The following is a 27,949-nucleotide window of genomic DNA, read 5'->3' on the forward strand; positions in this document are numbered from 1 at the left end:
TTACTCTGTTTTAAAATTAGTTATAGGATTCTGAACTGTGAAACTCTGATTCTACTACTTAAGTTATGTATAGCAGTCTTTTGTCTTTCCTGGTGACTATACAATTCAGTGTTTATAACCCTATCCATACATAGATTTAATATTAAGGATCAGATCAAATGGTCATGATGTCTCAGCAGTCCCTGAAGAACCTCTCTCATGTATGTCTTGAGGAAGGAAGGGAAGATAATCCATGCATGAAGCCACTTGGGCTTTAAAACTAGTTCCTGATGGCACAGAAATTCTCTGCAGTGGTAAGCTAAGAACAGTGATTTTATAATAGAGAAAATGAAAGTAGAAGTAACAGTAATGGTTTTAGGACTTGCTTGTTCCTCAGTGTTATACAGATTTAATTATGCTTATCAAAATGATTCATCATTAAAGTTTCATATGAAAGTTAAATCTTCATGCAGGAACTTAGCAGTAGTAACAACAAACATTTAGCAGGCACTATATAAGAGCTACTATGCTTGGTGCTTTAAATACTTTTTTTTTTTTTTTCAAGAAAACATTACAACATCCTATGAAATGTGGTCTACTACTAACCCCATTATACACATGAGAAAACTGAGGATCAGAGACTAGAAAATGGTGATGGAGAGGTTCAAGCCTAGGCTGGAAACATGATTCTATTCTTTTATTTAAAAAAGTATTAAATCTACTAGGCACTCTTCTAGGTACTGGGAATACAGCAACATAGGGAAAAAAAATCCCTAATAACTAATATATTAATACTCTAATCCATACTTTACAAAATGTGTGTTAATGTTATTTTTAAATATTTAAATGCATTTTGTAAAAATTTTTGTGTCTAGAGTTCTATCAAGAGTAAAATGGTAAACATAAATTATTTATATCAGAAAAAGATTTTTTTTCCAGAATAACATTAATGTGCCTACTTTAGAGTCATCTATCTTTAAAAAATGCCTTTAACACAAACTCTTGGCATCACGTGATTAAGGTAAAAGAAAGTTCAAGCTGGCTGGGTGCAGTAGCTCATGCCTGCAATCCCAGCACTTTGGGAGGCTGAGGCAGGTGGATCACCTGAGGTCAGGAGTTCGAGACCAGCCTGACCAACATGGTGAAACCCTGTCTCTACTAAAAATACAAAGTTAGCTGGGCGTGGTGGTGCATGCCTGTAATCCAGCTATTTGGGAGGCTGAAGCAGGAGAATCGCTGGAACCCGGGAGGCACAGGTTGCAGTGAGTGATCACGCCACTGCACTCAAGCCTGGGCAACAAGAGCGAAAACTTCATCTTAAAAAAATGTTCAAGCTGATAAGGAGGTGATCCTGCTTCACTGAATTGAAATGATAGTGTCACAATAACTGACCCGTAGGAAATGTTCTCAAAAGAAAGGATAGTATCTATCATTTATTGAGTTCCTATAATGTACCAGGCCAAGTGTTAAGTAGTTTCATTGATTCAAGTACAAACAAGCTGGATTTAATAAAGTTCTGGCTGATGCCAAAGCCCTTGCCTCTTTCTACTATTCCATAATGGCTCTACAACACTGTATATTTCAGAAAGAGATGCATTAAAAGAAACTAATAAACCAAATACAACAAAATGCAAAACCCAAACACTACCACTATGTGGAATTCTGTAATCTACTGAAGTTTCTTTTTTCTTTTTTTTTTTTTTTTTTTTAGATGGAGTCTCACTGTGTCACCCAGGCTGGAGTGCAGTGGCGTGATCTTGGCTCACTGCCACCTCTGCCTCCTGGGTTCAAGCCATTCTCTTGCCTCAGCCTCCTGAGTAGCTGGGATTACAGGCGCCCGCCACCACGCCCAGCTAATTTTTTTTATTTTTTTAGCAGAGACGGGGTTTCACCATGTTGGCCAGGCTGGTCTCAAACTCCTGACCTCAGGTGATCCGCCTATCTTGGCCTCCTAAAGTGTTGGGATTACAGGAGTGATCCACCACGCCCAGGTTAAGTTTCTTAATTGCAATGATTTTACTCTAACATAGTTTTAGATTATGGCTGTTTAGATGATAAAGAAAATGGCTATTCAGATGATAAAGAAAATAAAGACAATATTTGGTTAAATGCTCAATTTTTCACAAAATGTATTTAGTTTTGAAATCTCTCCTTAATGGGTACACAGGAAATACATTTGCTATTTTAGGGATGCAAAGACAGTGCTTTTCTTTTGTAAATATACATGTAAAATACTGAAGTCTGGAAACAAAACTATGCATACCTCTACAGCAGGTACAATATCTATGCCAACAGTTAGAAATTCTTCAAACTTCAGAAATGGGTTAAAGCAGCTGCCAACATCAAGTAATCTGATTTTTCCTGAGGCTTGTAGCAACCTAAAAACAGATATTTTATAAGAACAAAATCAAATATGAGAATATAAGAAATCACATAGATGATCGGTTCTTTAACTTTTTGGTCTCAGGACCCTTTTACACATTTAAAAATTACTGAGGGCCCCAATGAGCTTTCATTTATGTGAGTTATATCTATTAGTAATGATCATATTTGAAGTTAAGATGAACAAGTCTTAAAAATATTCATTTATTAGACTTAAAAAGGATAGTAAAAAAGTACAGCCTTGTTTTATATATATTTACTTAATTTTTTAAAAATTGAGACAAGGTCTTGCTATATTGCCCAGACTGGTCTTGAAATCCTGAGCTCAAGTGATCCTCCAGCCTCAGCTCCCAAAGTACTGGGATTAGAGGCGTGAGCCACTGCTCCTGGCTCCCCCACCCCCAACCCCCATTTTTTAAAAATATATTTTTTCGAGTCTCTAATGTCTGGCCTAATTGAAGATGAATGAATTCTAATATCTGCTTTTGCATTCGGGCTGTTGCAATATCACATGCTATGTAGTCTCTGGAAAACTCCACTCTACACTCATGATAGTGACAGTAAAAAACAAATGAGAATCTGTAACAATATGTAACGCTAGATAGTCATTCTTACCCTTATTGGGCTATGGTTAAGGAGTTCTCGAATCAGAAAGGCTAAGATCATAACCTGACTCTGACCCTTAACATGTAATATGGGGATAATAGTGGCATTTACCCTTAGACTTTTTTCCAGAATTAATAAGATAATACATTTAATACTTGACCCTATTCCTAGTACATGGTAAGTGCTCAAAAAGTGGTAGATATCATTGCATGTTATATAAAAAATCTGTATTTCTTCCACTAATGATCTTCCCTAGTAAAAGCAGAATTTGCTATATGCTAAATTCTGTAGTATAGATTCTAGTAAACTGAGTAGCAAAACATTTCTGAGAGTCTTAAAAAATATATACTTCTTATAAATTGAATTTTCTATCTCAGTGAAGTATCCTAAACCATTCAAGTTACTTCAACATTATGGAACAATCACCAATAACTTAATCATATCATGGATTAGCTTAATAACTGATCAATTCTCAGTAATATACTTAGCCTATTTCAAATTATTTGGCTTCGCTCCTTGATTTCTTACTTGCATAAAATATACACAGTTTAAAGAACAGTCACTTAGTGAGTGACCACGTAATTATCACTCAGGTCAAGACATAATGACTGCACCCTGGAAACATGACCCTCCCTGATGACATCCCCCACACCCTTCCAAAATGGTAGTCGCTATCCTTATTTTAGGTAGTCACTACCTCTATTTAGTCACTTTTCCTTATTTATTCCCTTGATTTCCTTTTATAGTCTTAAGTACCTATGACTGAATGTCTACACTTTAGTTTCACACTACATTTTGTGACTTGCTGCTTTCATTTGATGTTATGTTTTTGAGTTGTTTGTGCTTCTACAATTCACTTTTACTGCTGTATAGTAGTATACTTAAGACTTTTATTAGTATGGCATTAAGTCTAAAGATCAGTTAAGGAGAATTAACATCTTTACAATATTCGATCTTCAAATCCATGAACATGAATAGTTATCCATTTACTTAAAAAACTGTCAAAAGTTCCCTCACATCTTTTGTTGGAGTTATATTCCTTGGTATTTCCTAGTTTTTGATGCTTTTATTATCTTTTTTCCCCATGGATACATTTTACTGTTTTTTTTTTTTTTTTAATTTCATTTTTTGTTGTTGGTTACACAGACGCAACTGACTTGGATACAATAGTCCCCCCTTATCTGGTGTTTCACCTTTTGTGGTTTCAGTTACCCACAGTTAACCATGGTCTGAAAATGCTCAACAGAAATTCCAGAAATAAACCATAAGATTTAAATTGCGTGACATTCTCTGAGTAGCATGGTAAAATCTTACACCGTCAGACCCAGGACACGAATCACATCCATTTGTCCAAAGTATCCACGCTTTTTGCATTAGTCATTAACAGGATATCTTATGATCCTGATATCTAACAATTGACATAGGCATGGCTTCATGATCTAGGATTACTGAAAGAAGATGATCCTCCTCCTCCTGATGTATGGTCAGAAGGTCAACAGTAGCCTAATGCTAAGTCACAATACCTATGTCATTCACCTCACTCCATCCCATTGTATAGGCATTTTATCATCTCACATCATAAGGGTAAGTGAAGTACAATAAGACACTTTGAGATACCATACTCACATAATTTTTATAGTATTTGGGTAAGTGAAGTACAATAAGATACTTTTGAGATAACATGCTCACATAACTTTTATAGTATTTTGTTATAATTGTTCAATTTTGTTATTCTTATTGTGCCTAACTTATAAATTAAACTTTATCATGGGTATGTATATATAAAAACATAGTATGTATAGGATTCAGTAATGTCTGTGGTTTTAGGCCTCCACGGGGAGTGTCGGCATGTATTCTCTGTGAAGAAGGGGTGGCTACTATGCATTATTTTTTTAGATCCAGCAGCTTTAATAAATTTATCTTGATTGCTTATCTGTATATTATTTTGTGTACTCTAAGTACATAAGTTCCTAATCTGTGAAAAATGACATTTGTGTTTCATCCTCTCCTATCACCCACCTACCTATCCATTTTTTACCCCCTTACCACTCTGCCGAGGACTTCCAATATGTTGGTAGATAGAAGTGGGCAAGTGGATGGACACTATTAATCTTACATCAAAAGGAACATTCCAGTGTTTCACCATTAAATGTAATAACTGGTATAGGTTTTAATATACTACGCTTGATAAAGTTGAAGCTCCTTTCTTATAAACTTTTATTTTAGGTCCAGGGGTACATGTACAGGTTACACAGGTAAACTATGTGTCTCAGGAATTTGGTATTTAGGGAGTTTGGTGTACTGATTATTTTGTCACCCAGGTAATATAGTTCCCAATAGGTAGTTTTTTTTTATCCTCTCCCTTCTCTGTCTCCACCCTTAAGTAATCCCCAGTATATGTTGTTTCCCTCTTTGGGTCCATGTGTTCTCATCACTTAGCTCCCACTAACAAGTGAGAACGTGAGGTATGTGGTTTTCTGTTCCTGAATTAGTTTGCTTAGGGTAATGACCTCCAGCTCCATCCATGTTGCTACAAAGGACATGATTTCATTCTTTTTTTATGGCTGCATAGTATTCTATGGTGTATATGTACCCCGTTTTCTTTATCCAGTCTACTGCTGTTGGGCATTTAGGTTGATTCCATGTCTTTGCTACTGTGAACTGTGCTGTGATGGACATATGTGTGCATGTGTCTTTATTGTAGAATGATTTATAGTCCCCTGGGTGTATACCCAATAATGGGGGATTGCTGAGTCTAGTGGTAATTTTGTTTTAAGTTCTTTGAGGAATTGCTACACTGCTTTCCACAATGGCTGAACTCATTCATGTTCCCACCAGCAGTGTATTAGCATTCCCCTTTCTCTGCAACCTTGCCAGCAGCTGTTATTTTTTGACTTTTTAATAATAGCCATTGTGATGCCTGTGAGATGATATCTCATTGTGGTTTTGGTTTGCATTTCTCTAACATTTAGTGATGTTGAGCATTTTTTCATATGTTTGTTGGACACGGTTGTCTTCTTTTGAGAAGTGTCTGTTCATGTCCTTTGCCTACTTTTTAATGGGGTTGTTTTCTGCCTGCAAATTTGTTTAAGTTCCTTATAGATGCTGGATATTGGACCTTTGTCAGATGCATGGTTATATTTTCTCCCATTCTGTAGGTTGTCTGTTTATTCTGTTGATAGTTTCTGTTGCTGTGCAGAAGCTCTTTAGTTTAAGTAGGTCCCACTTGTCAATGTTTTTGTTGCAATTACTTTTGGCATCTTTGTCATATCTTTCCCAGGTTTTATGTCCAGAATGGTATTTCCTAGGTTATCTTCCAAGGTTTTTCTAGTTTTACATTTAAGTCTTTCTAACTGATCTTATTTTTGTGTATGGTGTAAGAAAGAGGTCCAGTTTCAATCTTCTGCATATGGCTAATTATCCCAGCACCATTTATTGAATAGCGAGTCCTGTCCCCCTTGCTTTTGTCAACTTTATCGAAGATCAGATGGTTGTAGGTCTTATTTCTGGGTTCTCTATTCTGTTCATTGGTCTGTGTGTCTGTTTTGGTACCAGTACCATGCTGTTTTGTTTACTGTAGCCTCGTAGTATCATTTGAAGTTGGGTAACCTGTGATGCCTCCAGCTTTGTTATTTTTGCTTAGAATTGCCTTGGTGATTTGGGCTCTCTTCTGGTTCCATATGAATTTTAAACTAGTTTTTCTTAATTCTGTGAAGAATGTCATTGGTAGTTTGATGAAAATAGCATTGGATCTGTAAATTGCTTTGACAGTATGGCCATTTCAACAATAATAATTCTTCCTATCCATGAGCATGAAATGTTTTCCATTTGTTTGTGTCATCTCTGATTTGAGCATTGTTTTGCAATTCTTGTTGCAGAGATTTTTCACCTCCCTGATTAGCTGTATTCTAGGTATTTTATTCTTTTTGTGGCAATTGTGGATGGGATTGTGTTCTTGATTTGGCTCTCAGCTTGAATGTTGTTGATGTATAGGAATGCTACTGATTTTTGTACATTTATTTTGTATCCTGAAACTTTGCTGAAGTTGATCATCAGATCTAGGAGCTTTTAGCAGAGACTATGGGGTTTTCTAGATATAGAATCATGTCATCTGCAAACAGAGATAGTTGGACTTCTCTGCTTCTGTTTGTTCCTTTCATTTCTCTTGCCTGGTTGCTCTGGCCAGGACTTCATGAAGTCATTTTTATGCTTAGCTAGGGTGGTTTTTTTTTTTTTTTTTTTTTGACACAAATCCATGTGGAATTTTATCAAATGCATTCTATATATTTGTGCAGATATGACTAATCTGTTTATGTGGTAGAAAAAATTCATTAATTGTATAGTGTCAAATCAATCTTGCATTCTTTGGAAGGTCCTAAATTGGCTTCTATATATTATTTTCATAATCTGAAGGATTTATTTTATATGTCTGTGTGTGTATAGTCAATTCTGGCTATTTGTGGTCATTTGGTTCTATAAAGTGACCATGAATGTTGAATTAGTGAATGCTGAACAATGGCTCTTACGGAAACTACAGGATTAGGTCTCTGGTCACAACATTTTCATCAACACATACCTTGAATTTATGTGTTTCTGTTTAAAAGCACTGTATTTAAACATATTGTTGATGCATTAACATTGAACTCGTGGCCAACAGCACTATAAGTCATGCCTGAGGCAAGCTTACATAACATATGTATTTTCTTTGTAAGGCACAATACAGCATTCTTGTGCTTAGGAACACTAGATTTCAACACCATATGTGGGGGTTGTTTTAAAAACAAAGTCACCAACAAAAAGCACAAACAAAAAATGTAACACCAAATAGGCTATGAAAAGGGTGTTTGTGTGAGAGAGCAGAAACAAGGCATAGCTCACCTTTTGGACCTCAGCTGGGAAGTTTGTGTGTAGAATGAGTCAAATTTTTTGCCACAAGTATTGATTGTAGGGTTACAAGTAAGTAAGTTTTAGTAAGTTAGGTAATTCAGAGACAGGGAATTTACAAATGAGAATTGACTGTGTGTATGTATTTTCAGGATTTTACATCTATGTTTATAAGTGGGCAAGTTTGTTAATCATGTTGTTCAAATATTTGATAGTCTTACTTTTTGAATGTTTCCTCAATCTTCCACCATTAAGGAAAAAAAACCAGAATAATCTCTGCAAATTGATTTAAAGGTATTTTGTTATTTTCATATATATGTTTGTTTTTGCAAAAAGAAACCTAGAAAGGATAAAATAAACCAGAAACTAATAAAACCTCAGAAGATTTGGAACAAGGTGGATGCTTTAAGTATGAGATGGGATGTCTGAGTATACCTTTCATTGTAGTTTTGACTTTTGAAAGTTGCTAATGTTTTACATATTCAAAAAATAAAACCACTATAAACTAATGAATCTAGTTAAATGTCAAATAACACAGAAGGAAAACCAATAATTCAATACCATTTGAGCACACTATTCTGAAGACAATAATCTTGATGGGTAATATTCTAGGGACAAAAAAAAAGAACTGCAAAAATATCCTGAATTTTAATGTTTGTTGTTGTGGTGGTGCTGATATAGTCATTTTGAAATTATTTTGTGTGTCTTGAAGAGCTGAGCAAATGGCAAATAAACTAAAGTTGCTGAGAGATACAAATTCAGAATGAGGGAATGGAGGGAAAAAACCCTGCAGTGATGGATTAGAATTAGAGGTTTCATAAGAAAGGATGTCAAAGCAGTGACACCACAGTAACAAAAAGCATATCTAATACCCAGAATTTGGTTTCTAAATACCGTTCTCTCACTAAAAGGAACCTGTACTACTTAGAGGAATAGCTTATGCCAGGGTTGAATCAGAGAAAGTATATGGTAAGCCTGGATGATCTTATTGTACAAGAAAGTAAAGCACTGCTCAAACACTATGAAAAGGTAAAAGAAACTACTTTAAAGGCATTTCCACTGGCCTAATTTGGGATGATTTCACCATCATAAGAATGAACTTTAACACAATGATTTAAAATCTGAGTCTACAGGTACTTAAATAAGAAAGGGGGAGAAGGGAAAGATGTTTTTACAAAATAATGCCAACCAATATATTTGAGCAAGATAGAAATTAATCACCATTTTGCAACCACTGTAATAAAAACAACTTGATTTAGGCAAGACCACTAATGGATGCTAAAGCCACTGGTGAAAACAGAAACTTCACTTGGTGTTCATGTATAATTCACTCCACACATTACAGATGAAAGGTACTTGGGAGGAATCTGGTAGACATCACCTTAGTCAAAAGATCAAACATCACTGAAAAGGGAACAAACTGACATTTGCCCCTGAGTGATGCCCTGAGAACTACATATCACCTATGAAGCATGCTTACCAGAAACATTAATGTAATCACAAGGAGTTTTCTGTATTAATGCAGTCCAAGAGATATTTAACTAGATACTACATGTAATCTTTGATGAATCCTGGATCAAACAACCATCAAAAATAAATCTCCCTAAAACAACTGTAGATTTGTCTGTCAATTTTCATTATATATATGAAGTGTTAATAAATCTCATTATTCAATATTTGTTTCATATATGCATGCGATACTATTAGGCACAAATTAAAAATTGTTATATTTTCCTACTAAATCACACCTTTTATCATGAAAAATGTCTCCTTTATCTCTAGCAATGATACTTACTCAAAAGCCTCATGTTTTGGATATCTCTCATAAGAGCATAAATTGGATTTTTATATGCAGAGTCTGACAATCTATGTTTTAATTGGAATATTTTGATCTATTATATTACGTTTGCACTTTCTATCTGCTCTACCTATTCTGTTTCTTTTCTCACACTCTATACTTTCTTTGGAATCACACTGGAAGTTTTAACAACATCTAGAGATTCTGATTTAATTGGGGGGTACGATGGAGTCTGGGCATTATGATTTTCAAAAGCTCCCTAGGTGAATGTATTGTATAGCTAAAGTTGAGAACTGGTTTTAGATTTTTCTTTTTTAAATCTTAATAATTTCATGTTTTTGATTTTGCTAATCTGAAAATTTTACATTGCCTTTGTCTTCACCCAGACCGTACAAAACCTTGAGAACACTTAAAATTCTGTTAACCACATAAATTAGTCATTTTGTGTATTTTAGTTCTATTATTATTACTGGTGTATATCTGTTTAGACTTTCCATTTGGGATCACTTTTTTTCTGCCTGAAAGATAGCTTTAGAATTTCTTTTAAGTGAGGTTTGGCTTTCCCATTCTCACCTCTCTTTCTGCAACTCCAATAAAGATGTAAGTTATACTTCATTTTTATCTTCTGTCTTTAACCATTTTGTTTTTATTTTACATTTACTTGTCTGTGTGAGGCAAGATAAGATAATAATGTTATCTGGATGATAATGTTTCCTAGTTTGATAATTCCTCTTCAATTCATTCCATATACTGAGTTTATTTTAAATAATTTTGGCTTTCCAAATGGCTAGTCTTTAAAGATTCTATTCCCCGTAGAAATTTGCAAGCAATTCTTTTCTCTAAAATAGCATCATCCCTGGGATGCAAGACTGGCTTAACATACGCAAATCAATACGTGTAATCCATCACATTAACAGAACCAATGACAACAACCACATGATTATTTCAATAGATGCAGAAAAGGCCTTTGATAAAATTCAACACCCCTTCATGCTAAAAACTCTCAATAAACTAGGTATTGGTGGAACATATCTCAAAATCATAAGAGCTATTTATGACAAACCCACAGCCAATATCATATTGAATGGACAAAAACTGGAAGCATTCCCTCTGAAAACCAGCCCATGACAAGGATGCCCCCTTTCACGACTCCTATTCAACATAGTATTGGAAGTTCTGTCCAAGGCAATCAGGCAAGAGAAAGAAATAAAGAGTATTCAAATAGGAAAAGAGGAAGCTAAATTATCTCTGTTTGCAGATGACATGATTGTATATTTAGAAAATGCCATCGTTTCAGCCTCAAATCTCCTTAAGCTGATAAGCAACTTCAGCGAAGTCTCAGGATACAAAATCAATGTGCAAAAATCACAAGCATTCCTATACACCAATAATAGAGAGCCAAATAATGAGTGAACTCCCATTCACAACTGCTACAAAGAAAATAGAATACCTAGGAATACAACTTACAAGGGATGGGAAGGACCTCTTAAGGAGAACTACAAACCTCTGCTCAAGGAAATAGGAGGACACAAACAAATGGAAAAACATTCTATCCTCATGGATAGGAAGAATCAATATCATGAAAATGGCCATACTGCCCAAATTTATAGATTCAGTGCTATCCCCATCAAGCTACTATTGAATTTCTTCACAGAATTAGAAAAAACTACTTTAAATTTCATATGGAACCAAAAAAGAGCCCGTATAGCCAAGACAATCCTAAGCAAAAAGAATAAAGCTGGAGGCATCACACTACCTGATTTCAAACTATATTACAAGGCTACAGTAACCAAAACAGCATGGTAGTAGTACCAGAACAGAGATATAGACCAATGGAACAGAACAGAGGCCTCAGAAATAACACCACATATCTACAACCATCTGATCTTTGACAAACCTGACAAAAAACAAGCAATGGGGAAAGGATTTCCTATATAATAAATGGTGTTGGGAAAACTGGTAGCCATATGCGAAAAACTGAAACTGGACACCTTCCTTACACCTTATACAAAAATTAACTGAAGATGGATTAAAGACTTAAACTTAAGACCTAAAACCATAAAATAGCTTGTTTTATAAATTGTGATTCATAATTCTAATATACAAAGCCTTTATATGTCTGTTCTTGCTGCCTCTGCTGACTTTAGGTCATATCTTGTTTTCATACGTGCTTAGTAATGATTTTTACTATAAGCAATTTACATTTCTTGAAAAATTATTTATGAAAATTCTTTGAGTAGAAGTCTCCTGGCTGTGTCAAGCTACCTGGAGCACCACCAGTTTAGGGCCACTTTCATCTAAACAAATACAAGGTTTAAAGTTTTGTGGACCTACTTTGCAGATATGAATTTTGAACTATGAATTTGTGCTTGGGATATACTATGGTTTCAAACTGTTCAGTGTCTGTCTGCTTTGGATGAAGGAATAGAGTTACTTCTGGTTCACCAAATTGAGAAAGCACCTCTTTGGAGATTCAACTCTGTAAGAGGAGTGTAAAAACCAAAGCTCAAGTTTGCCAGTTTGGACCAATGCTCTCAGCTCAACAGAAGCTTTGTGCTTTGCTTACTTTTCTGGCTTCCTGCCATCATTTGGATTTTGGCCTTATCAGTTCTTACCTAAGAAGATTTATCCATCATTTTAAAAAAGTTTTCAGCTTCGGAGACTGGTTAGAATATCTAATCACATTCCAGTTTAACTTTTAAAGTAAAGTATGTAAACAGATAAAATTATCTTAGTCTAAGTAGTCAGCATAAAATCAGTTTGTGACAACATAGACAATAGTTACGAAAGTGTATGTAAATAAACAGTAGTAGTGTTTTGTTACTGTTCATTGATGTGGAAGTACTGTATTACATGAATACATTAAGTATGCTAAAGACAATAGACTTTTAATATCTATTAAAAGACTGTACTTTCTTCATCAAAAAAGGCTAGAGGGCCAATCTTAAGTGATCTTAACTGATACACTTTACTTTCACATTAATATATGCAACGCACATAGCAGGAGAACCTAACTTGAGAATCAATCCCTCATTAAATTATTAAAAAACTAAAACTACAGAGAAGTGCTTGTTATAACACAAGAGGAACTACCTGAAAATGCATGTTCAGTTGCTTAAACGTTTTCAAACAAATAAAACTTCTTTGCTAATTGTAACTTAAATTCAGCAAATATTTAAATCATCTAATTAATGAATAAATTTGAGTCTTGAAAGACTGTATCATACAACCACGTGTACCTTCTTCCTCTAAGTCAAAGGTTTTAAAATAATTTTTGGACCCTCAACCCCTTTAAGCAGTCTGAAGACAGAAACCTTTTCAAAATGCTTTCAGAAATGCATGAATAAATCAAATCACAAAATTATCCTGAAAGTTATAATACTATTACAAGAAAAACAAAGCTATGATATAGTAACAAGTGTTTCCTTAATAACACACTAAATAATGAGGATTCAGCAATGTAATGACTACCACAATTTCAAAGTAGTGATAAGTATTCTGATACATATAATTACAGTATGATATAAACATCTGTAATTTCTCTAATAAAGTCATAGATACTAGTTTTGCTGCCTACATTCATAAAAGAAGGAATTGCTAAATTTTAATTGAATTGAGTGAAACTAGAAAACCTAGAAGAGACAGATAAATTCCTGAACACATATCCCCTTCCAAGACTGAACCAGGAAGAAACTGATTCCCTGAACAGACCAATAATGAGCTCTACAGTTGAATCAGTCATAAGTAGCCTACCAACCAAAAAATGTCCAGGACCAGATGGATTCACAGAATTCTACAGCTGTAGAATTCTACAAAGAGCTCGTACCATTCCTACTGAAACTATTCCAAAAAATTGAGGAGGAGACACTCCTCCCCAACTCATTCTATGAAGCCAGGATCATTCTGATACCAAACCTGGCAAAGAAAACAAAAAAAGAAATATCCTTGATGAACACTGATGCAAAAATCCTCAACAAAATACTCACAAACCAAATCCAGCAGCACACTGAAAAGCCAATCCATCACAGTCAACCAGGCTTTAGCCCCGGGGAAGCCAGGTTGGTTCAACATATGCAAATCAATAAATGTGACTCATCACATAAACAGAACTAGAGACAAAAAACACATGATCATCTCAATAGATGCAGAAAAGGCTACTGATAAAGTCCAACATCCCTTCATGTTAAAAACGCTCAATAAACTAGGCATTGAAGACATATACCTCAAAATAATGAGTCATCTATGACATACTCACAGCCAACATTATACTGAATAGGCAAAAGCTGAAAGCACTCCCCTTGAAAACCAGTATATGACAAGGATGCCCTCTCACCACTCCTATTCAACATAGTACTGGGCATCCTGGCCAGAGCAATCGGACAAGAGAAAGAAATAAAGGGCATCCAAATATAATAGGAAGTCAAACCAACCCTGTTTGCTGATGACATGATGATCCTATATTTAGAAAACATCATAGTCTTGGCCCAAAAGCACCTTCTGCTGATAAACAACTCCAGCAAAGTTTCAGGACACAAAAATCAATGTACAGGAATCACTAGCATTTCTATACACCAGGAAGGCAATCCCATTCACAACTGGCACAAAAAGAATGAAATACCTAGGAATATGGCTAAGCCGGAAGGTGAATGTTCTCTAGAATGAGAATTACTGCTCAAAGAAATCAGAGACAACACAAACAAATGGAAAAACATTCCATGCTCATGGATAGGAAGAATCAATATTGTTAAAATGGCCATATTGCCCAAAGCAATTTACAGAGTCAATGCTATTCCTATCAAACTACCAATGACATTCTTCACAGAACTAGAAAAACTATTTTAAAATTCATATGGAACCCCAGAAAAGTACCCAAATTGCCAAGGCAATTTCCTAAGCAAAAAGAACAAAGCTGCAGTTATCACATTATCTAACTTCAAATGATACTACAAAGCTGCTACGGTAAACAAAACAGCATGGTACTGGTAGACAGACACATAGACCAATGGGACAGAATAGAGAGCCCAGAATAAAGCTGCACACCTATGACCATCTGATTTTTGACAAAGCTGACAAAAATAAGCGATGGGGAAAGGACACTGAATAAATGGTGCTGGGATCAGTGGCTAGCCCTATGTAGAAGATTGAAACTAGATCCCTTCTTTACACCATATACAAAAATCAACTCAAGATGGACTGAAGACTTAAATGTAAAACTTAAAACGATAAAAACTTTGGAAGACAACCTGGGAAACACCATTCTGGACATAGGAATATGCAAAGATTTCATGACCAAGATGCCAAAAGCAATCGCAACAAAAGCAAAATTTGACAAATGGGATCTAATTAAACTTAAAAGCTTCTGCACCGCAAAAGAAACTACCAACAGAGTAAACAGACTAGCTATAGAATGGGAGAAAATATTTCCAAATTATGCATTGACAAAGACCCAATATCCAGCATCTATAAGGAACCTAAACAAATTTACAAGAAAAAACAAACAACCCCATTATAAAAAGTGGGCAAAGGACATAACAGACACTTCTCAGCAGAATACATACACGTGGCCAACACATATATTAAAAAAAGCTCAATATCACTAATCATTAGAGAAATGCAAATAAAAACCACAATGAGATACCATCTCACACAAGTCATAATGGTTATTATTAAAAAGTCAGTAACAGATGCTGGTGAGGTTGTATAGAAAAGAAAATGCTTATACACTGCTGGTGGGAGTGTAAATTAGTTCAACCATTGTGGAAAGCAGAGTGGTGATTCCTCAAATAGCTAAAGCAGAAATACCATTTGACCTAGCAATCCTATCACTAGCTGTATACCCAAAGGAAGACAAATCGTTTTACCATAAAGACACATGCACGTGTATGTTCACTGCAGCACTATTGACAGTAGCAAAGACAAGGAATCACCCTAAATGCCCATCAATGGTAGACTGGATAAAGAAAATGGAATAGCATTGCACCCATAAAAAAAGAATATAATGTCCATTGCAGGAACATGGACGGAGCTGGAGGCCATCATACTTAGCAAACTACTGCAAGAACAGAAAACCCAACAGTGCATGTTTTCACTTATAAGTGATGAGAGCACATGGACATAAAGAGAAAAACAACAGACACTGGGGCCTACTTTGAGGGCAGAGGTCGGCAGGAGGGAGAAGATCAGAAAAAATAACTGTTGGGTACTAGGTTTAGTACCAGGGTGACAAAATAATCTGTACCATTTTTTTTTTTTGTAAGAGAGAAACAATTCTTTTACATTAATGCTATGTATAGCTATCCTGGTTTCTTTCCAATTTACAAGTTCTTACAGGATTTGTAATCATACTTAGCAAACTAATGCAGAAACAGAAAACCAAATAGCGCATGTTCTCACTTACAAGTGATGAGAACATATGGATATAAAGAGGGAAACAAGAGACACTGGGGCCTACTTGAGGGTAGAGGTTGGGAGGAGGAAGAAGATCAGAAAAAATAACTATTGGATATTAGGCTTAGTACCTGGGTGGCAAACTCATCTGTGACATGAGTTTATCTATATAACAAACCTGCATGTGTACTCCTGAGCCTAATATATAAGTTAAAAAGGGGTGAATGAAAAAGATTTTTCTCTTGTTGTTCATGGACCCCATAAAGGGTTAAGTGTCAAATGAAGTAAACCTGGACAGGTTCATTTCACACAGAAAAGTCTGTGAAATAAAAATTATTTTAAAGGAATGGAGCAACTTTCTAGGGAACTACGGTGATGATGAGCTAAATATGTGGCCAACTTCTAACAAGTACACCAGCATTTTCACTGGCTTATATTAATCTCACTTCTGGTTCCATATTCATACATTTTATTTTTCTCACTTAAAAAATTGTATCTGTTTTTATAAGGCACTTATATCCTTTTTGGAATATGAGCATTCTAGAAATTTTCTGCAAATTAAATAGTTAATACCTAATATAAATATGAATAAGATTAAACTGAATTACTCATTTTTCCCATTTTAATTACTGCTTATAATTGTTTCTCAAGAGAGAATTCTTTTACATTAATGCTATGTGTAGCTACCCCGGTTTCTCTTAGATTTACTCTTGGTAAGTTCTTACAGGATTTGTAATCATGTAGTCCAAAATAAATCATTCTATAAGAACTATTTTCACATCAAGATAATTTTTATGTATGGAATCAACAACATTGATAAAGATTAAATTCCAGCACTGATCCTTACGCAAATTATCACAGCATAACTTTACTTAGGGGAAAAATTTTATTTGCAAGTTAAACGGTAAAGTTTGTGGTTAGATACCTGGATTTCAAAAAATTTGCCTTAGCAAATTAAGAATAAATGATTTAACAGCAGAAATACTCAAATAGTACAACAGGATCTTTATTTTTCTTGATAATCCTAATTGAACTATTCTTTCTTACTACAATTAAAGGACCTTGAAATTCCAGTATTTTGTTATCCAAACAATATTTCAGATTACCTTTTATTCACAGAGTACTACCCACCAAACATACATAAGATAAACCTGTGTCAGATCATAATTTGTAATTTTTGATGTGGAAAATATTACAACTATAGGCCAGATGTGGTGGCTCATGCCTGTAATCCCAGCACTTTGGGAAGCCGAGGTGGGCAGATCACCTGAGGTTGGGAGTTTGAGACCAGCCTGACCAACGTGGAGAAACCCTGTCTCTATTAAAAATACAAAATTAGCTGCGGATGGTGGCACATGCCTGTAATCCTAGCTACTCAGGAGGCTGAGGCAGAAGAATTGCTTGAACCCGGGAGGCGGAGGTTGCGGTGAGCCAAGATTGCGCCACTGCACTCCAGCCTGGGGAACAAGAGCGAAACTCTGTCTCAAAAAAAAAAAAAAAAAAACAAAGAAAAGAAAATATTACAACTATAAGGACTGTCAACCTAGAAGCCCAAGTTCTAAAAACAGAAATATGAGTATAGGCCAGGTGCTGTGGCTCATGCCTGTAATGCTAGTGCTTTTGGGAGGCTAGAGCAGGAGGACTGCTTAAGACCAGAAGTTCAAGACCAGCCCAGACCACATAGCTAGTCACTGTCTCTTCAAAAAAATTAAAAAAGACACAAAAAACCCTTCAAAAAATTAATGAATCCAGGAGCTGGTTTTTTGAAAAGATCAACAAAATTGATAGACCACTAGCAAGACTAACAAAGAAGAAAAGAGAGAAGAATCAAATAGATGCAATAAAAAATGAAAAAGGGGATATCACCACCGATCCCACAGAAATACAATCTACCATCAGAGAATACTACAAACACTTCTACGCAAATAAACTAGAAAATCTAGAAGAAATGCATAAATTCCTCGACAAATACACCCTCCCAAGACTAAACCAGGAAGAAGTTGAATCTCTGAATAGACCAATAACAGGCTCTGAAATTGTGGCAATAATCAATAGCTTACCAACCAAAAAAGAGTCCAGGACCTGATGGATTCACAGCCGAATTCTACCAGAGGTACAAGGAGGAACTGGTACCATTCCTTCTGAAACTATTCCAATCGACAGAAAAAGAGGGCATCCTCCCTAACACATTTTATGAGGCCAGCATCGTCCTGATACCAAAGCCTGGCAGAGACACAACCTAAAAAGAGAATTTCAGACCAATATCCTTGATGAACATTGATGCAAAAATCCTCAATAAAATACTGGCAAACCGAATCCAGCAGCACATCAAAAAGCTTATACACCATGATCAAGTGGGCTTCATCCCTGGGATGCAAGGCTGGTTCAACATACACAAATCAATAAATGTAATCCAGCATATAAACAGAACCAAAGACAAAAACCACATGATTATCTCAATAGATGCAGAAAAGGCCTTTGACAAAATTCAACAAATCTTCATGCTAAAAACTCTCAATAAATTAGGTATTGATGGGATGTATCTCAAAATCGTAAGAGCTATCTATGACAAACCCACAGCCAATACCATACTGAATGGGCAAAAACTGGAAGCATTCCCTTTGAAAACTGGCACAAGACAGGGATGCCCTCTCTCACCACTCCTATTCAACATAGTGCTGGAAGTTCTGGCCAGGGCAATCAGGCAAGAGAAGGAAATACAGGGTATTCAATTAGGAAAAGAGGAAGTCAAATTGTCCCTGTTTGCAGATGACATGATTGTATATCTAGAAAACCCCATTGTCTCAGCCCAAAATCTCCTTAAGCTGATCAGCAACTTCAGCAAAGTCTCAGGACACAAAATCAATGTACAAAAATCACAAGCATTCTTATACACCAATCACAGACAAACAGAGAGCCAAATCATGAGTGAACTCCCATTCACAATTGCTTCAAAGAGAATCAAATACCTAGGAATCCAACTTACAAGGGATATGAAGGACCTCTTCAAGGAGAACTACAAACCACTGCTCAATGAAATAAAAGAGGATACAAACAAATGGAAGAGCATTCCATGCTCATGGGTTGGAAGAATCAATATCGTGAAAATGGCCCTACTGCCCAAGGTAATTTATAGATCCAATGCCATCCCCATCAAGCTACCAATGACTTTCTTCACAGAATCGGAAAAAACTACTTTAAAGTTCATATGGAACCAAAAAAGAGCCCGCATTGCCAAGTCAATCCTAAGCTAAAAGAACAAAGCTGGAGGCATCACGCTACCTGACTTCAAACTATACTACCAGGCTACAGTAACCAAAACAGCATGGTACTGGTACCACAACAGAGACATAGATCAATGGAACAGAACAGAGCCCTCAGAAATAATGCTGCATATCTACAACTATCTGATCTTTGACAAACCTGACAAAAACAAGAAATGGGGAAAAGATTCCCTATTTAATAAATGGTGCTGGGAAAACTGGCTAGCCATATGTAGAAAGCTGAAACTGGATCCCTTCCTTACACCTTATACAAAAATTAATTCAAGATGGATTAAAGACTTAAATGTTAGACCTGAAACTATAAAAACCTTAGAAGAAAACCTAAGGCAATACCATTCAGGACATAGGCATGGGCAAGGACTTCATGTCTAAAACACCAAAAGCAATGGCAACAAAAGCCAAAATTGACAAATGGGATCTAATTAAACTAAAGAGCTTCTGCACAGCAAAAGAAACTACCATCAGAGTGAACAGGAAACCTACAGAATGGGAGAAAATTTTTGCAACCTACTCATCTGACAAAGGGCTAATATCCAGAATCTACAATGAACTCAAACAAATTTACAAGAAAAAAACAAACAATCCCATCAAAAAGTGGGCGAAGGACATGAACAGACACTTCTCAAAAGAAGACATTTATGCAGCCAAAAGACACATGAAAAAATGCTCATCATCACTGGCCATTAGAAAAATGCAAATCTAAACCACAATGAGATACCATCTCACACCAGTTAGAATGGCCATCATTAAAAAGTCAGGAAACAACAAGTGCTGGAGAGGATGTGGAGAAATAGGAACACTTTTACACTGTTGATGGGACTGTAAACTAGTTCAACCATTGTGGAAGTCAGTGTGGCGATTCCTCAGGGATCTAGAACTAGAAATACCATTTGACCCAGCCATCCCATTACTGGGTATATACCCAAAGGACTATAAATCATGCTGCTATAAAGACACATGCACACGTATGTTTATTGTGGCACTATTCACAATAGCAAAGACTTGGAACCAACCCAAATGTCCAACAATGATAGACTGGATTAGGAAAATGTGGCACATATACACCATGGAATACTATGCAGCCATAAAAAATGATGAGTTCATGTCCTTTGTAGGGACATGGATGAAACTGGAAAACATCATTCTCAGTAAACTATCGCAAGGACAAAAAACCAACCACCACATGTTCTCACTCATAGGTGGGAATTGAACAATGAGAACTCATGGACACAGGAAGGGGAACATCACACTCTGGGGACTGTTGTGGGGTGGGGGGAGGGGGGAGGGACAGCATTAGGAGATATACCTAATGCTAAATGACGAGTTAATGGGTGCAGCAAACCAACATGGCACATGGATACATATGTAACAAACCTGCACATTGTGCACATGTACCCTAAAACCTAAAGTATAATAAAAAAAATTAAAAAAGAAAAAAATTAGTGTTACAGGTCATGGTAGTGCATGCCTGTAGCCCTAGCTACTCAAGATACTGAGGTGGGAGGATCGCTTGAGCTCAGGAATTAGAGGCTACACTGAGCTATGATTATGCTACTGAGCTCCAGCCTGGGCAACAGAGTGAGACTCTGTATCTTAAAAAAAATTTTCTTCTGAAAGACAATAAATAATAGAGGCTTATATTAAGTAGCTATAATTATAAATATATAGCTATTAAAACTGTTTCTCAGTTTAGAAATAATTTTCATTTGAAATTTAGTGAAAAAGTATTTCAAATCTATAAAAATTCAAGTACTCTTAGCATCATTAAAAATAGCTTTACATGTATACATACCTATAATTTGACAAACGTTATTGAATACCTATTGTATCTGTTAGCCTGTTTCAGAGCTTGAGATATAAAGTTGAGTAAGAGAGTCCAGATACTCAAGAAATTAGTCCAGTGAAGAAGACACACATGTAAACGGTACAATGTTTGCATTAGGTAGACCAGTATACAAAATCTTATGGGAGTAGAACACTCATGGAAGGGAACGGAAAATTCAGAGCTCTGGAGCCTGCAGAATAAGCAAGGTTCTCCCAGGATCAAATGGAGGGGGGATGGTGGAGAGTAAAGGAGAAGACTATTGAGGTGGGTGACTATCATTCCAGTCAGAAAGCATAGTTAACTGAAAAGGTGTATGTGTCTAAGTAGATATGGACTTAGACTCTCTGAATCTCATTATAAAAGTGCCTTTTGAAATGTTGTGCAGTCACTTATTTCACTATATTATATTTCTTTAAAAATTCTCCAACGCGGGAGGCCGAGGTGGGCGATCACGACGTCAGGAGTTCGAGACCAGCCTGATCAACATGGTGAAACCCCGTCTCTACTAAAAATACCAAAATTAGCTGGGCATGGTGGTACACGCCTGCAATCCCCGCTACTTGGGATGCCGAGGCAAGAGAATTGCTTGAACCTGGGAGGCGGAGGTTGCAGTGATCCGAGATTGTGCCACTGCACTCCAGCCTGGGTAACAGAGCGAGACTCCGTCTAAAAAAAAAAAAAAAAAAAAATTATCCAGTACTACTTTTTTCCCCTACCCTTAACACTGCTTTAAAACTCACTTCGATTTAAAAAATATTTTTAAAAAAGAATATATCTTAAATGGTTCTTTCATTGGTTTCTGCAAGATTATTAAATCCAATTCTACTACCACAAATAAACACACATATGTATATGGCAGTATTTTTTCAAACCAATTTATACTTTAATATAAAAAAATCACAATGTAATTTCCCTTCATAGAAATAGAAAATAGTTTGGTACAGTAAAAAAAGGCTCTGGAGACAGATAATCAACAGAGCTCTCTCTTCTCTTTACCCACACTTTACTAGTATGTGATCTTAGAAATTTTACTTATCGTCTTTAGGTCTCTGTTTCTTCATCCATGAAATGAGGGGGTAGAAGTAGATGACCTCCAAAGACCATTTTAACTATATAATTTTAGAGGACTCTTTAGGGTTTTCTAGGTATAAGATATCATCAGTGAACAGAGAAAATTTGACTTCTTTTCCAATTTGGATGCTGTTTATTTCTTTCTGTTGCTCAATTGCTCTGGCTAGGACTTCCAGTACTATGTTGAATAGTAGTGGTGAAAGTGGGCATCTTTGTCTTGTTCCAGTTCTTAGGGGGAGTGTTTTCAACTTCTCCCCATTTAGTATGATAGTGGCAGTGGGTTTGTTATAGATGGCTTTTATTATTTTGAGGTATGTTCCTGCAATACCTAGTTTGTTGAGGGGTTTTATGAAAGAATGCTGGATTTTATAAAATGCTTTTTCTGTGTCTATTGAAGTGATCATATGGTTTTTGTTTTTAATTCTTTTTATATGAATGACATTTATTGCCTATGTTAAACCATTTTTGCAGCTGGGCATGGTGGCTTATGCCTGTAATCCCAGCACTTTAGGAGGCCAAGATGGGCGGATCACCTGAGGTCAGGAATTAGAGACCAGCCTGACCAACTTGGAGAAACACCGTTTCTACTAAAAATACAAAATTAGCCGGGTGTGGTGGCGCATGCCTGTAATCCCAGCTACTTGGGAGGCTGAGGGAATCACTTGGACCCGGGAGGCAGAGGTTGTGGTGAGCCAAGATCGCGCCATTGCACTCCAGCCTGGGTAACGAGTGAAACTCCGTCTCAAAACAACAACAACAAAAAATACACTATCTTTGCATTCCTGGAATAAAACTCATTTATTTGTGGTATATTTTTGATATGTTGTTGGATTTGGTGTGCTAGTATTTTTTAAGGATTTCTGCATCTATGTTCACCATGGATACTGGCCTGTAGTTTTTTTGTGTGTGTGTTCTTGCCTGGCTTTGGAATCCGGGTGATACTGGCTTCACAGAAATTAGTTAGAAAGAATTCACTACACCTCAATTTTTGGGAACAGTTTCAGTAAGATTGGTACCAGTTCTTCTTTGTACATCTGGTAGAGCTGGCTGTGAACTTGGTTCTTGGCTTTTTGTTGTTGTTGTTGGAAGAGTTTTTATTATTGATTCGATTTCACTATTAGTTATTGTTCTGTAGAGGATTTCTGATTCTTCCTGGTTCAATGTTGCAGGGCGCTGGATGTTTCCGAGAATTTATCCATTTCCTCTATGGTTTCTAGTTTGTGCATGTAGTTTGTGCAAGACTCAACGCATCTCTGATGATCTTTTGTATTTCTGTGGTATCAGCTGTAATGTCACTTTTGTCATTTCTAACTGTTGCCTATGTGAATCACCTTTTTTCCCTCAGTTAATCTAGCTAGCAGTCTATCAATTTTATCTTTTCAAAGAACCTTTTGTTTAATAAGTGACTTCAGTAAAGTCAAAATCAACATACAAAAGTCAGTAGCAATTCTATCCACCAATAATGATCAGACGGAGAATCAAATCAAGAACTCAATCCCATTTCCAATAGTTAACAAAATATAAAATATCTAGGAGTACACTTAACCAAGGAGGTGAAAGGTCTCTACAAGGAGAACTACAAAACACTGATGAAAGAAAATGTAGATGATGACACAAACAAATGGAAAAACATCCCATGCTTATGGATTGGAAGAATCGATATTGTTAAAATGACTATACAGCCCAAAGCAATCTCAGTCACTATTAAATTATCAACATTTTTCACCAAGTCTAAAATTCATATGGAACCCAAAACGAGCTCAACTAGCCAAAGCAATCCTAAGCAAAAAGAACAAAGCTGGAATCATCATATTACTCGACTTCAAATTACACCACAAGGCTATAATAACAAAAAGAGTATGGTATTAGTATGAAATAGACATATAGATCAGTGGAACAAAACAGAACCCAGAAATAAAGCCACATACCTACAACCAACTCATGTTTGACAAAGTCAACGAAAATATACAATGGGGAAAAAAACCCACTCAGTCAATGATGCTGGGAAAATTGGATAGCCATATGCAAAAGAATGACACTGAACCCATATCTCTTGCCATATACAAAAATTAACTGAAGATTGATTAAAGACTTAAATATAAGACCTGAAACTATAAAAACCCTAGAAGAAAATCCAGGGAAAACTCTTCTGGACATTGGTCTAGGCACGAATTCAAAAGCACAAGCAACAAAAACAAATAGACAAATGGGACTTAAAAGCTTCTGCACAGCAAAAGAAGTAATCAACAGAGTAAAACACACAACCTACAGAATGGGAGAAAATATTTGCAAACTGTGCATCCTACAAAGGGCTAATATCCAGAATTTAAAGGGAATTCAAACAACCTAACAAGAAAAATAACAATCCCATTTAAAAAGTGGGCAAAGGACATGAAGATATTCTTCCAAAGAAGACATACAAGTTTCCAACAAATATATGAAAAAATGTTCAACAACTCTAATCATGTGAAATCACAATGAGATATCATCTAACACCAGTTAGAAAGGCCATTATTAAAAAGTCAAATAACAACAGATGTTGGCAAGGATTCCCACCACACAATTGGTAGGAATGTAAATTAGTGCCACCCCTATGGAAAATGGTGAACTAAAAATGTAACTACCATTCAATCTAGCAATCTCACTACTAGGTATCTACCCAAAGGAAAAGAAATTATATATAAAGACATCTGCCCTCATATGTTGATCACAGCATTATCTACAATAGCAAAGTCATGGAATCAACTTGTGTCCATCAATAAATGGCTAAATACAGAAAATGTGGTGTATATATATACATACACATCATGAAATTCTACGCAGCCATAAAAAATGAAATTATGTCTTTTGCAGCAGTATGGATGGAACTGGAGACCATTACCTTAAGTATAATGACTCAGAAAGCCAAATACATGTTCTAATCTGTAAGTGGGAGTTAAGCAATGTGACAAACACATTGACATTGTTTGTCAATGTGGCAAACAGAGTGAAATAATAGACATTGGAGACTCCAAAAGGTGGGAGGGGAGTGGGGGATGAGAAACTACTTACTGGGTACCATTTACACTAAAAGTCCAGAGTTCACTACACAATGTATCCACGTAACAAAAATGCATTTGTACTCCCCAAATCTATTCAAATAATAAGAAAAAAGTAAAAAATAATTATAAAATTTTTGGTCAGTCCTTGACAGAATAAAATACCACTCTCTTGCCCAATTCTAGTTTTTCTATATCAACTTGCAGCTGTAAATTATTTAAAAATTACTATCTAATAAATTAGGAACCACATTTCATGAAAATCTAATTTGTCAGGTTAATATACATCTAACAGCAGCAAAGCTCTAACAAGAACCTTTCTCAGTGTGTCATATATAGAATAAAAACTGGTGTAATCCTGGCACTGTCAGATCCCATGATAATGAACCAGAGTTTCTTTCACTGCCTCAACATGGAATCAAAAGTGTAAAGAGACTCTGTCACCTAGAAGCAAAAGACTCTCTAAAGGGCACCGAACTAAAATGCTGTTAGGCTGGTTTCTCTTTTCAGCATATCTGCCCTACATTTCATTTACATTTTGTAAAGTGATAAAACACACTGATTGGAAAAAAAGCTTGGCTAAAAAGTTTATTTCTGTTATGCTGCCTCTACATTTTAATGCTACTTTGAAATGTTCATTTACATTCCTTAAATTTTCACTTCTGATTCTTTAGACAAATTTATGCAGAGAATCTTAAAACTGCATTATTTAAAAATATTTTTATAACAAGAATTTATAGCCCTTATAACTTGATTTGACATTTTTTCCTTCATTCAGCGGAAAATAATTGAGGAAAAACCCTTGGTATATATAATGATGTATATAAGCTGTTCAAATTATAATTTTCTACTGAAATTTAAATTTCATATGCGGTTTTTAACTCAATATTGTCTTTTCTTTTCCAAAACAGAGTTCAAGATCATATTTCTTTACTCTCTCCCCCTTGATTCCCACCCTGCTGGTTATGTATTTTAATAAGGAAATATAGGATTTTTATTTCCTATATAATTTTGTTTGGTGCGTGGCCAGTGTTGACAACAGCATTTTGAACTACCCAAGACATGTTAGGAAAGAGCTGTAATTCTAACTAAGCTTTTTTGCTTATTACATAAGAAAACCTGGCAATATTTACCCAAGTATGTAGTTTACCGTAGCTTTTTTGTTGTTTTTTCAAAGTGCTCTCTACAGAGCCGGAGGTATTCTCTACAGTCAGTGAAGGGCCAGCAAAGGCAGATATGGGAGATACCTGGAGGCTATAACTTTTATACCCTTCAACCAGAACAGCAATTTTGATTCACATGGTGGGCTTCCATAAAAGGTTTCTTCTGAATAAAAGGTTCTATGGTTAAAACACTTTGAAATCAATGATCTAGGCCTTATTTATCATCTCTGCTGCTTTGAAGTAGGGGAATGAGAAAAATAGGTTTCTATCTCCTATCTTTTAGAGCAGGGAAAATTCAAAAAGAAAATGCGTTGAGAGTCAGTATGTAAATAGCATTGTCACTTCCTGAATTGATGACAGTCATACACATGAGAAATTTTTCTAACGTCCACTTTTGGAGCTGTTAGATAAGAAGCGGGTAAAATTTATTACTAGATACCTGTGATGACATAAAATCATTAGTTCCTCTTGTCTCAGTCATTTAAGGAACAGCAGAAAAAAATAGTTAGAAAATTCCTGACTACATGAGACTAGGCTTATTCTCATTTATTGGCAATTTACCCTTAGCATTTTTCATATAATACATTTCATTTCTGTATGCATAAAACTCCCTGAAATACTGACTGGTTAAAGATTATTGGTTTTGATTGCAATGTGTAACAGCCAGAAAACAGCTTCTCCTCTGTATTTTGGTGATGAGGAAATAAAAAATTCATTGCAAGAGGTAAGTGTGGTGATCAACAACCTGCATAAAATAGATGAAAAAATTCTGCCTATCATATCATACTTAACAAGCTTTAACAAGAAAAGAAAGGAACATGGTATTGGCTCATAGAATTAATGATTTATATCTGAAAAAAGTTTTTCTCAAAGAGCATTTCATGAAATAGTCTTGCAAGAAGCTCTTTAGTCAACAGGTCAATGAATGTAGGAAATGTATACTCTTTTTGAAAAGCTACACAAAGAATGTAACCATCTGATAGCTGTATGGTTAAGGAACTCAATTTCTTTAGTACAGTGTTTCCCCAAATTTATTTTGCTCACAAACTCCCTTTTCAAGAACATATTACTATCTTACAGACCTTTTCTGGAAAATTGAGACCAGAGATCTGAGAATAGAGGCTTCTTAACAAAGGCAAGCGTTATCTGGTTTCTAAGTAAAATATCTGGAAAAAAACAAAAGGATGACCCAGAAACTCCATATACAGAGCTCAGAGAAAGATATAAAGAATTAAGTAAAAAGATGTTAGCCATGGCTTTTTTCCCGTAAACGTCCAGATTCCTGCTCTTATTGACAATATTCTTTGTGTTGCTATCATCATGAATATCATTACCATATAACAATGACAGCGGCCACTGCAGCAGCAATGCAAAGTTCTTATCAGTAGGTACTACTACTCTCATTTTATAGATGAGGAGACTAAGTCTTAATACACCAAAGGTCATACAGCTAATAAGTGGTTTCAGATGGAATTAAAATATTTAGCAGCCTGAGCTTTTAATAACTATGCTTTCTATATCTAATATAGAAG

At 35.7% G+C, this 27,949-nt stretch overlaps 1 protein-coding gene across 2 annotated transcripts in view; it reads right to left on the reverse strand.

Annotated features, from left to right (window-relative positions):
• BMT2 (base methyltransferase of 25S rRNA 2 homolog) overlaps positions 1–27,949 on the reverse strand; it is a 116,391-nt gene that overhangs the window by 11,142 nt on the left and 77,300 nt on the right. For both annotated transcript variants that reach the window (XM_032761495.2, XM_058426102.1), the window contains one exon: positions 2,243–2,357. In XM_032761495.2, coding sequence (XP_032617386.1) covers positions 2,243–2,357 — 115 coding nt within the window. The remainder of the gene's footprint in view (positions 1–2,242; positions 2,358–27,949) is intronic.

Source organism: Hylobates moloch, unplaced genomic scaffold (genome assembly GCF_009828535.3).
Source record: "Hylobates moloch isolate HMO894 unplaced genomic scaffold, HMol_V3 SCAFFOLD_1, whole genome shotgun sequence".
NCBI lineage: Eukaryota > Metazoa > Chordata > Mammalia > Primates > Hylobatidae > Hylobates > Hylobates moloch.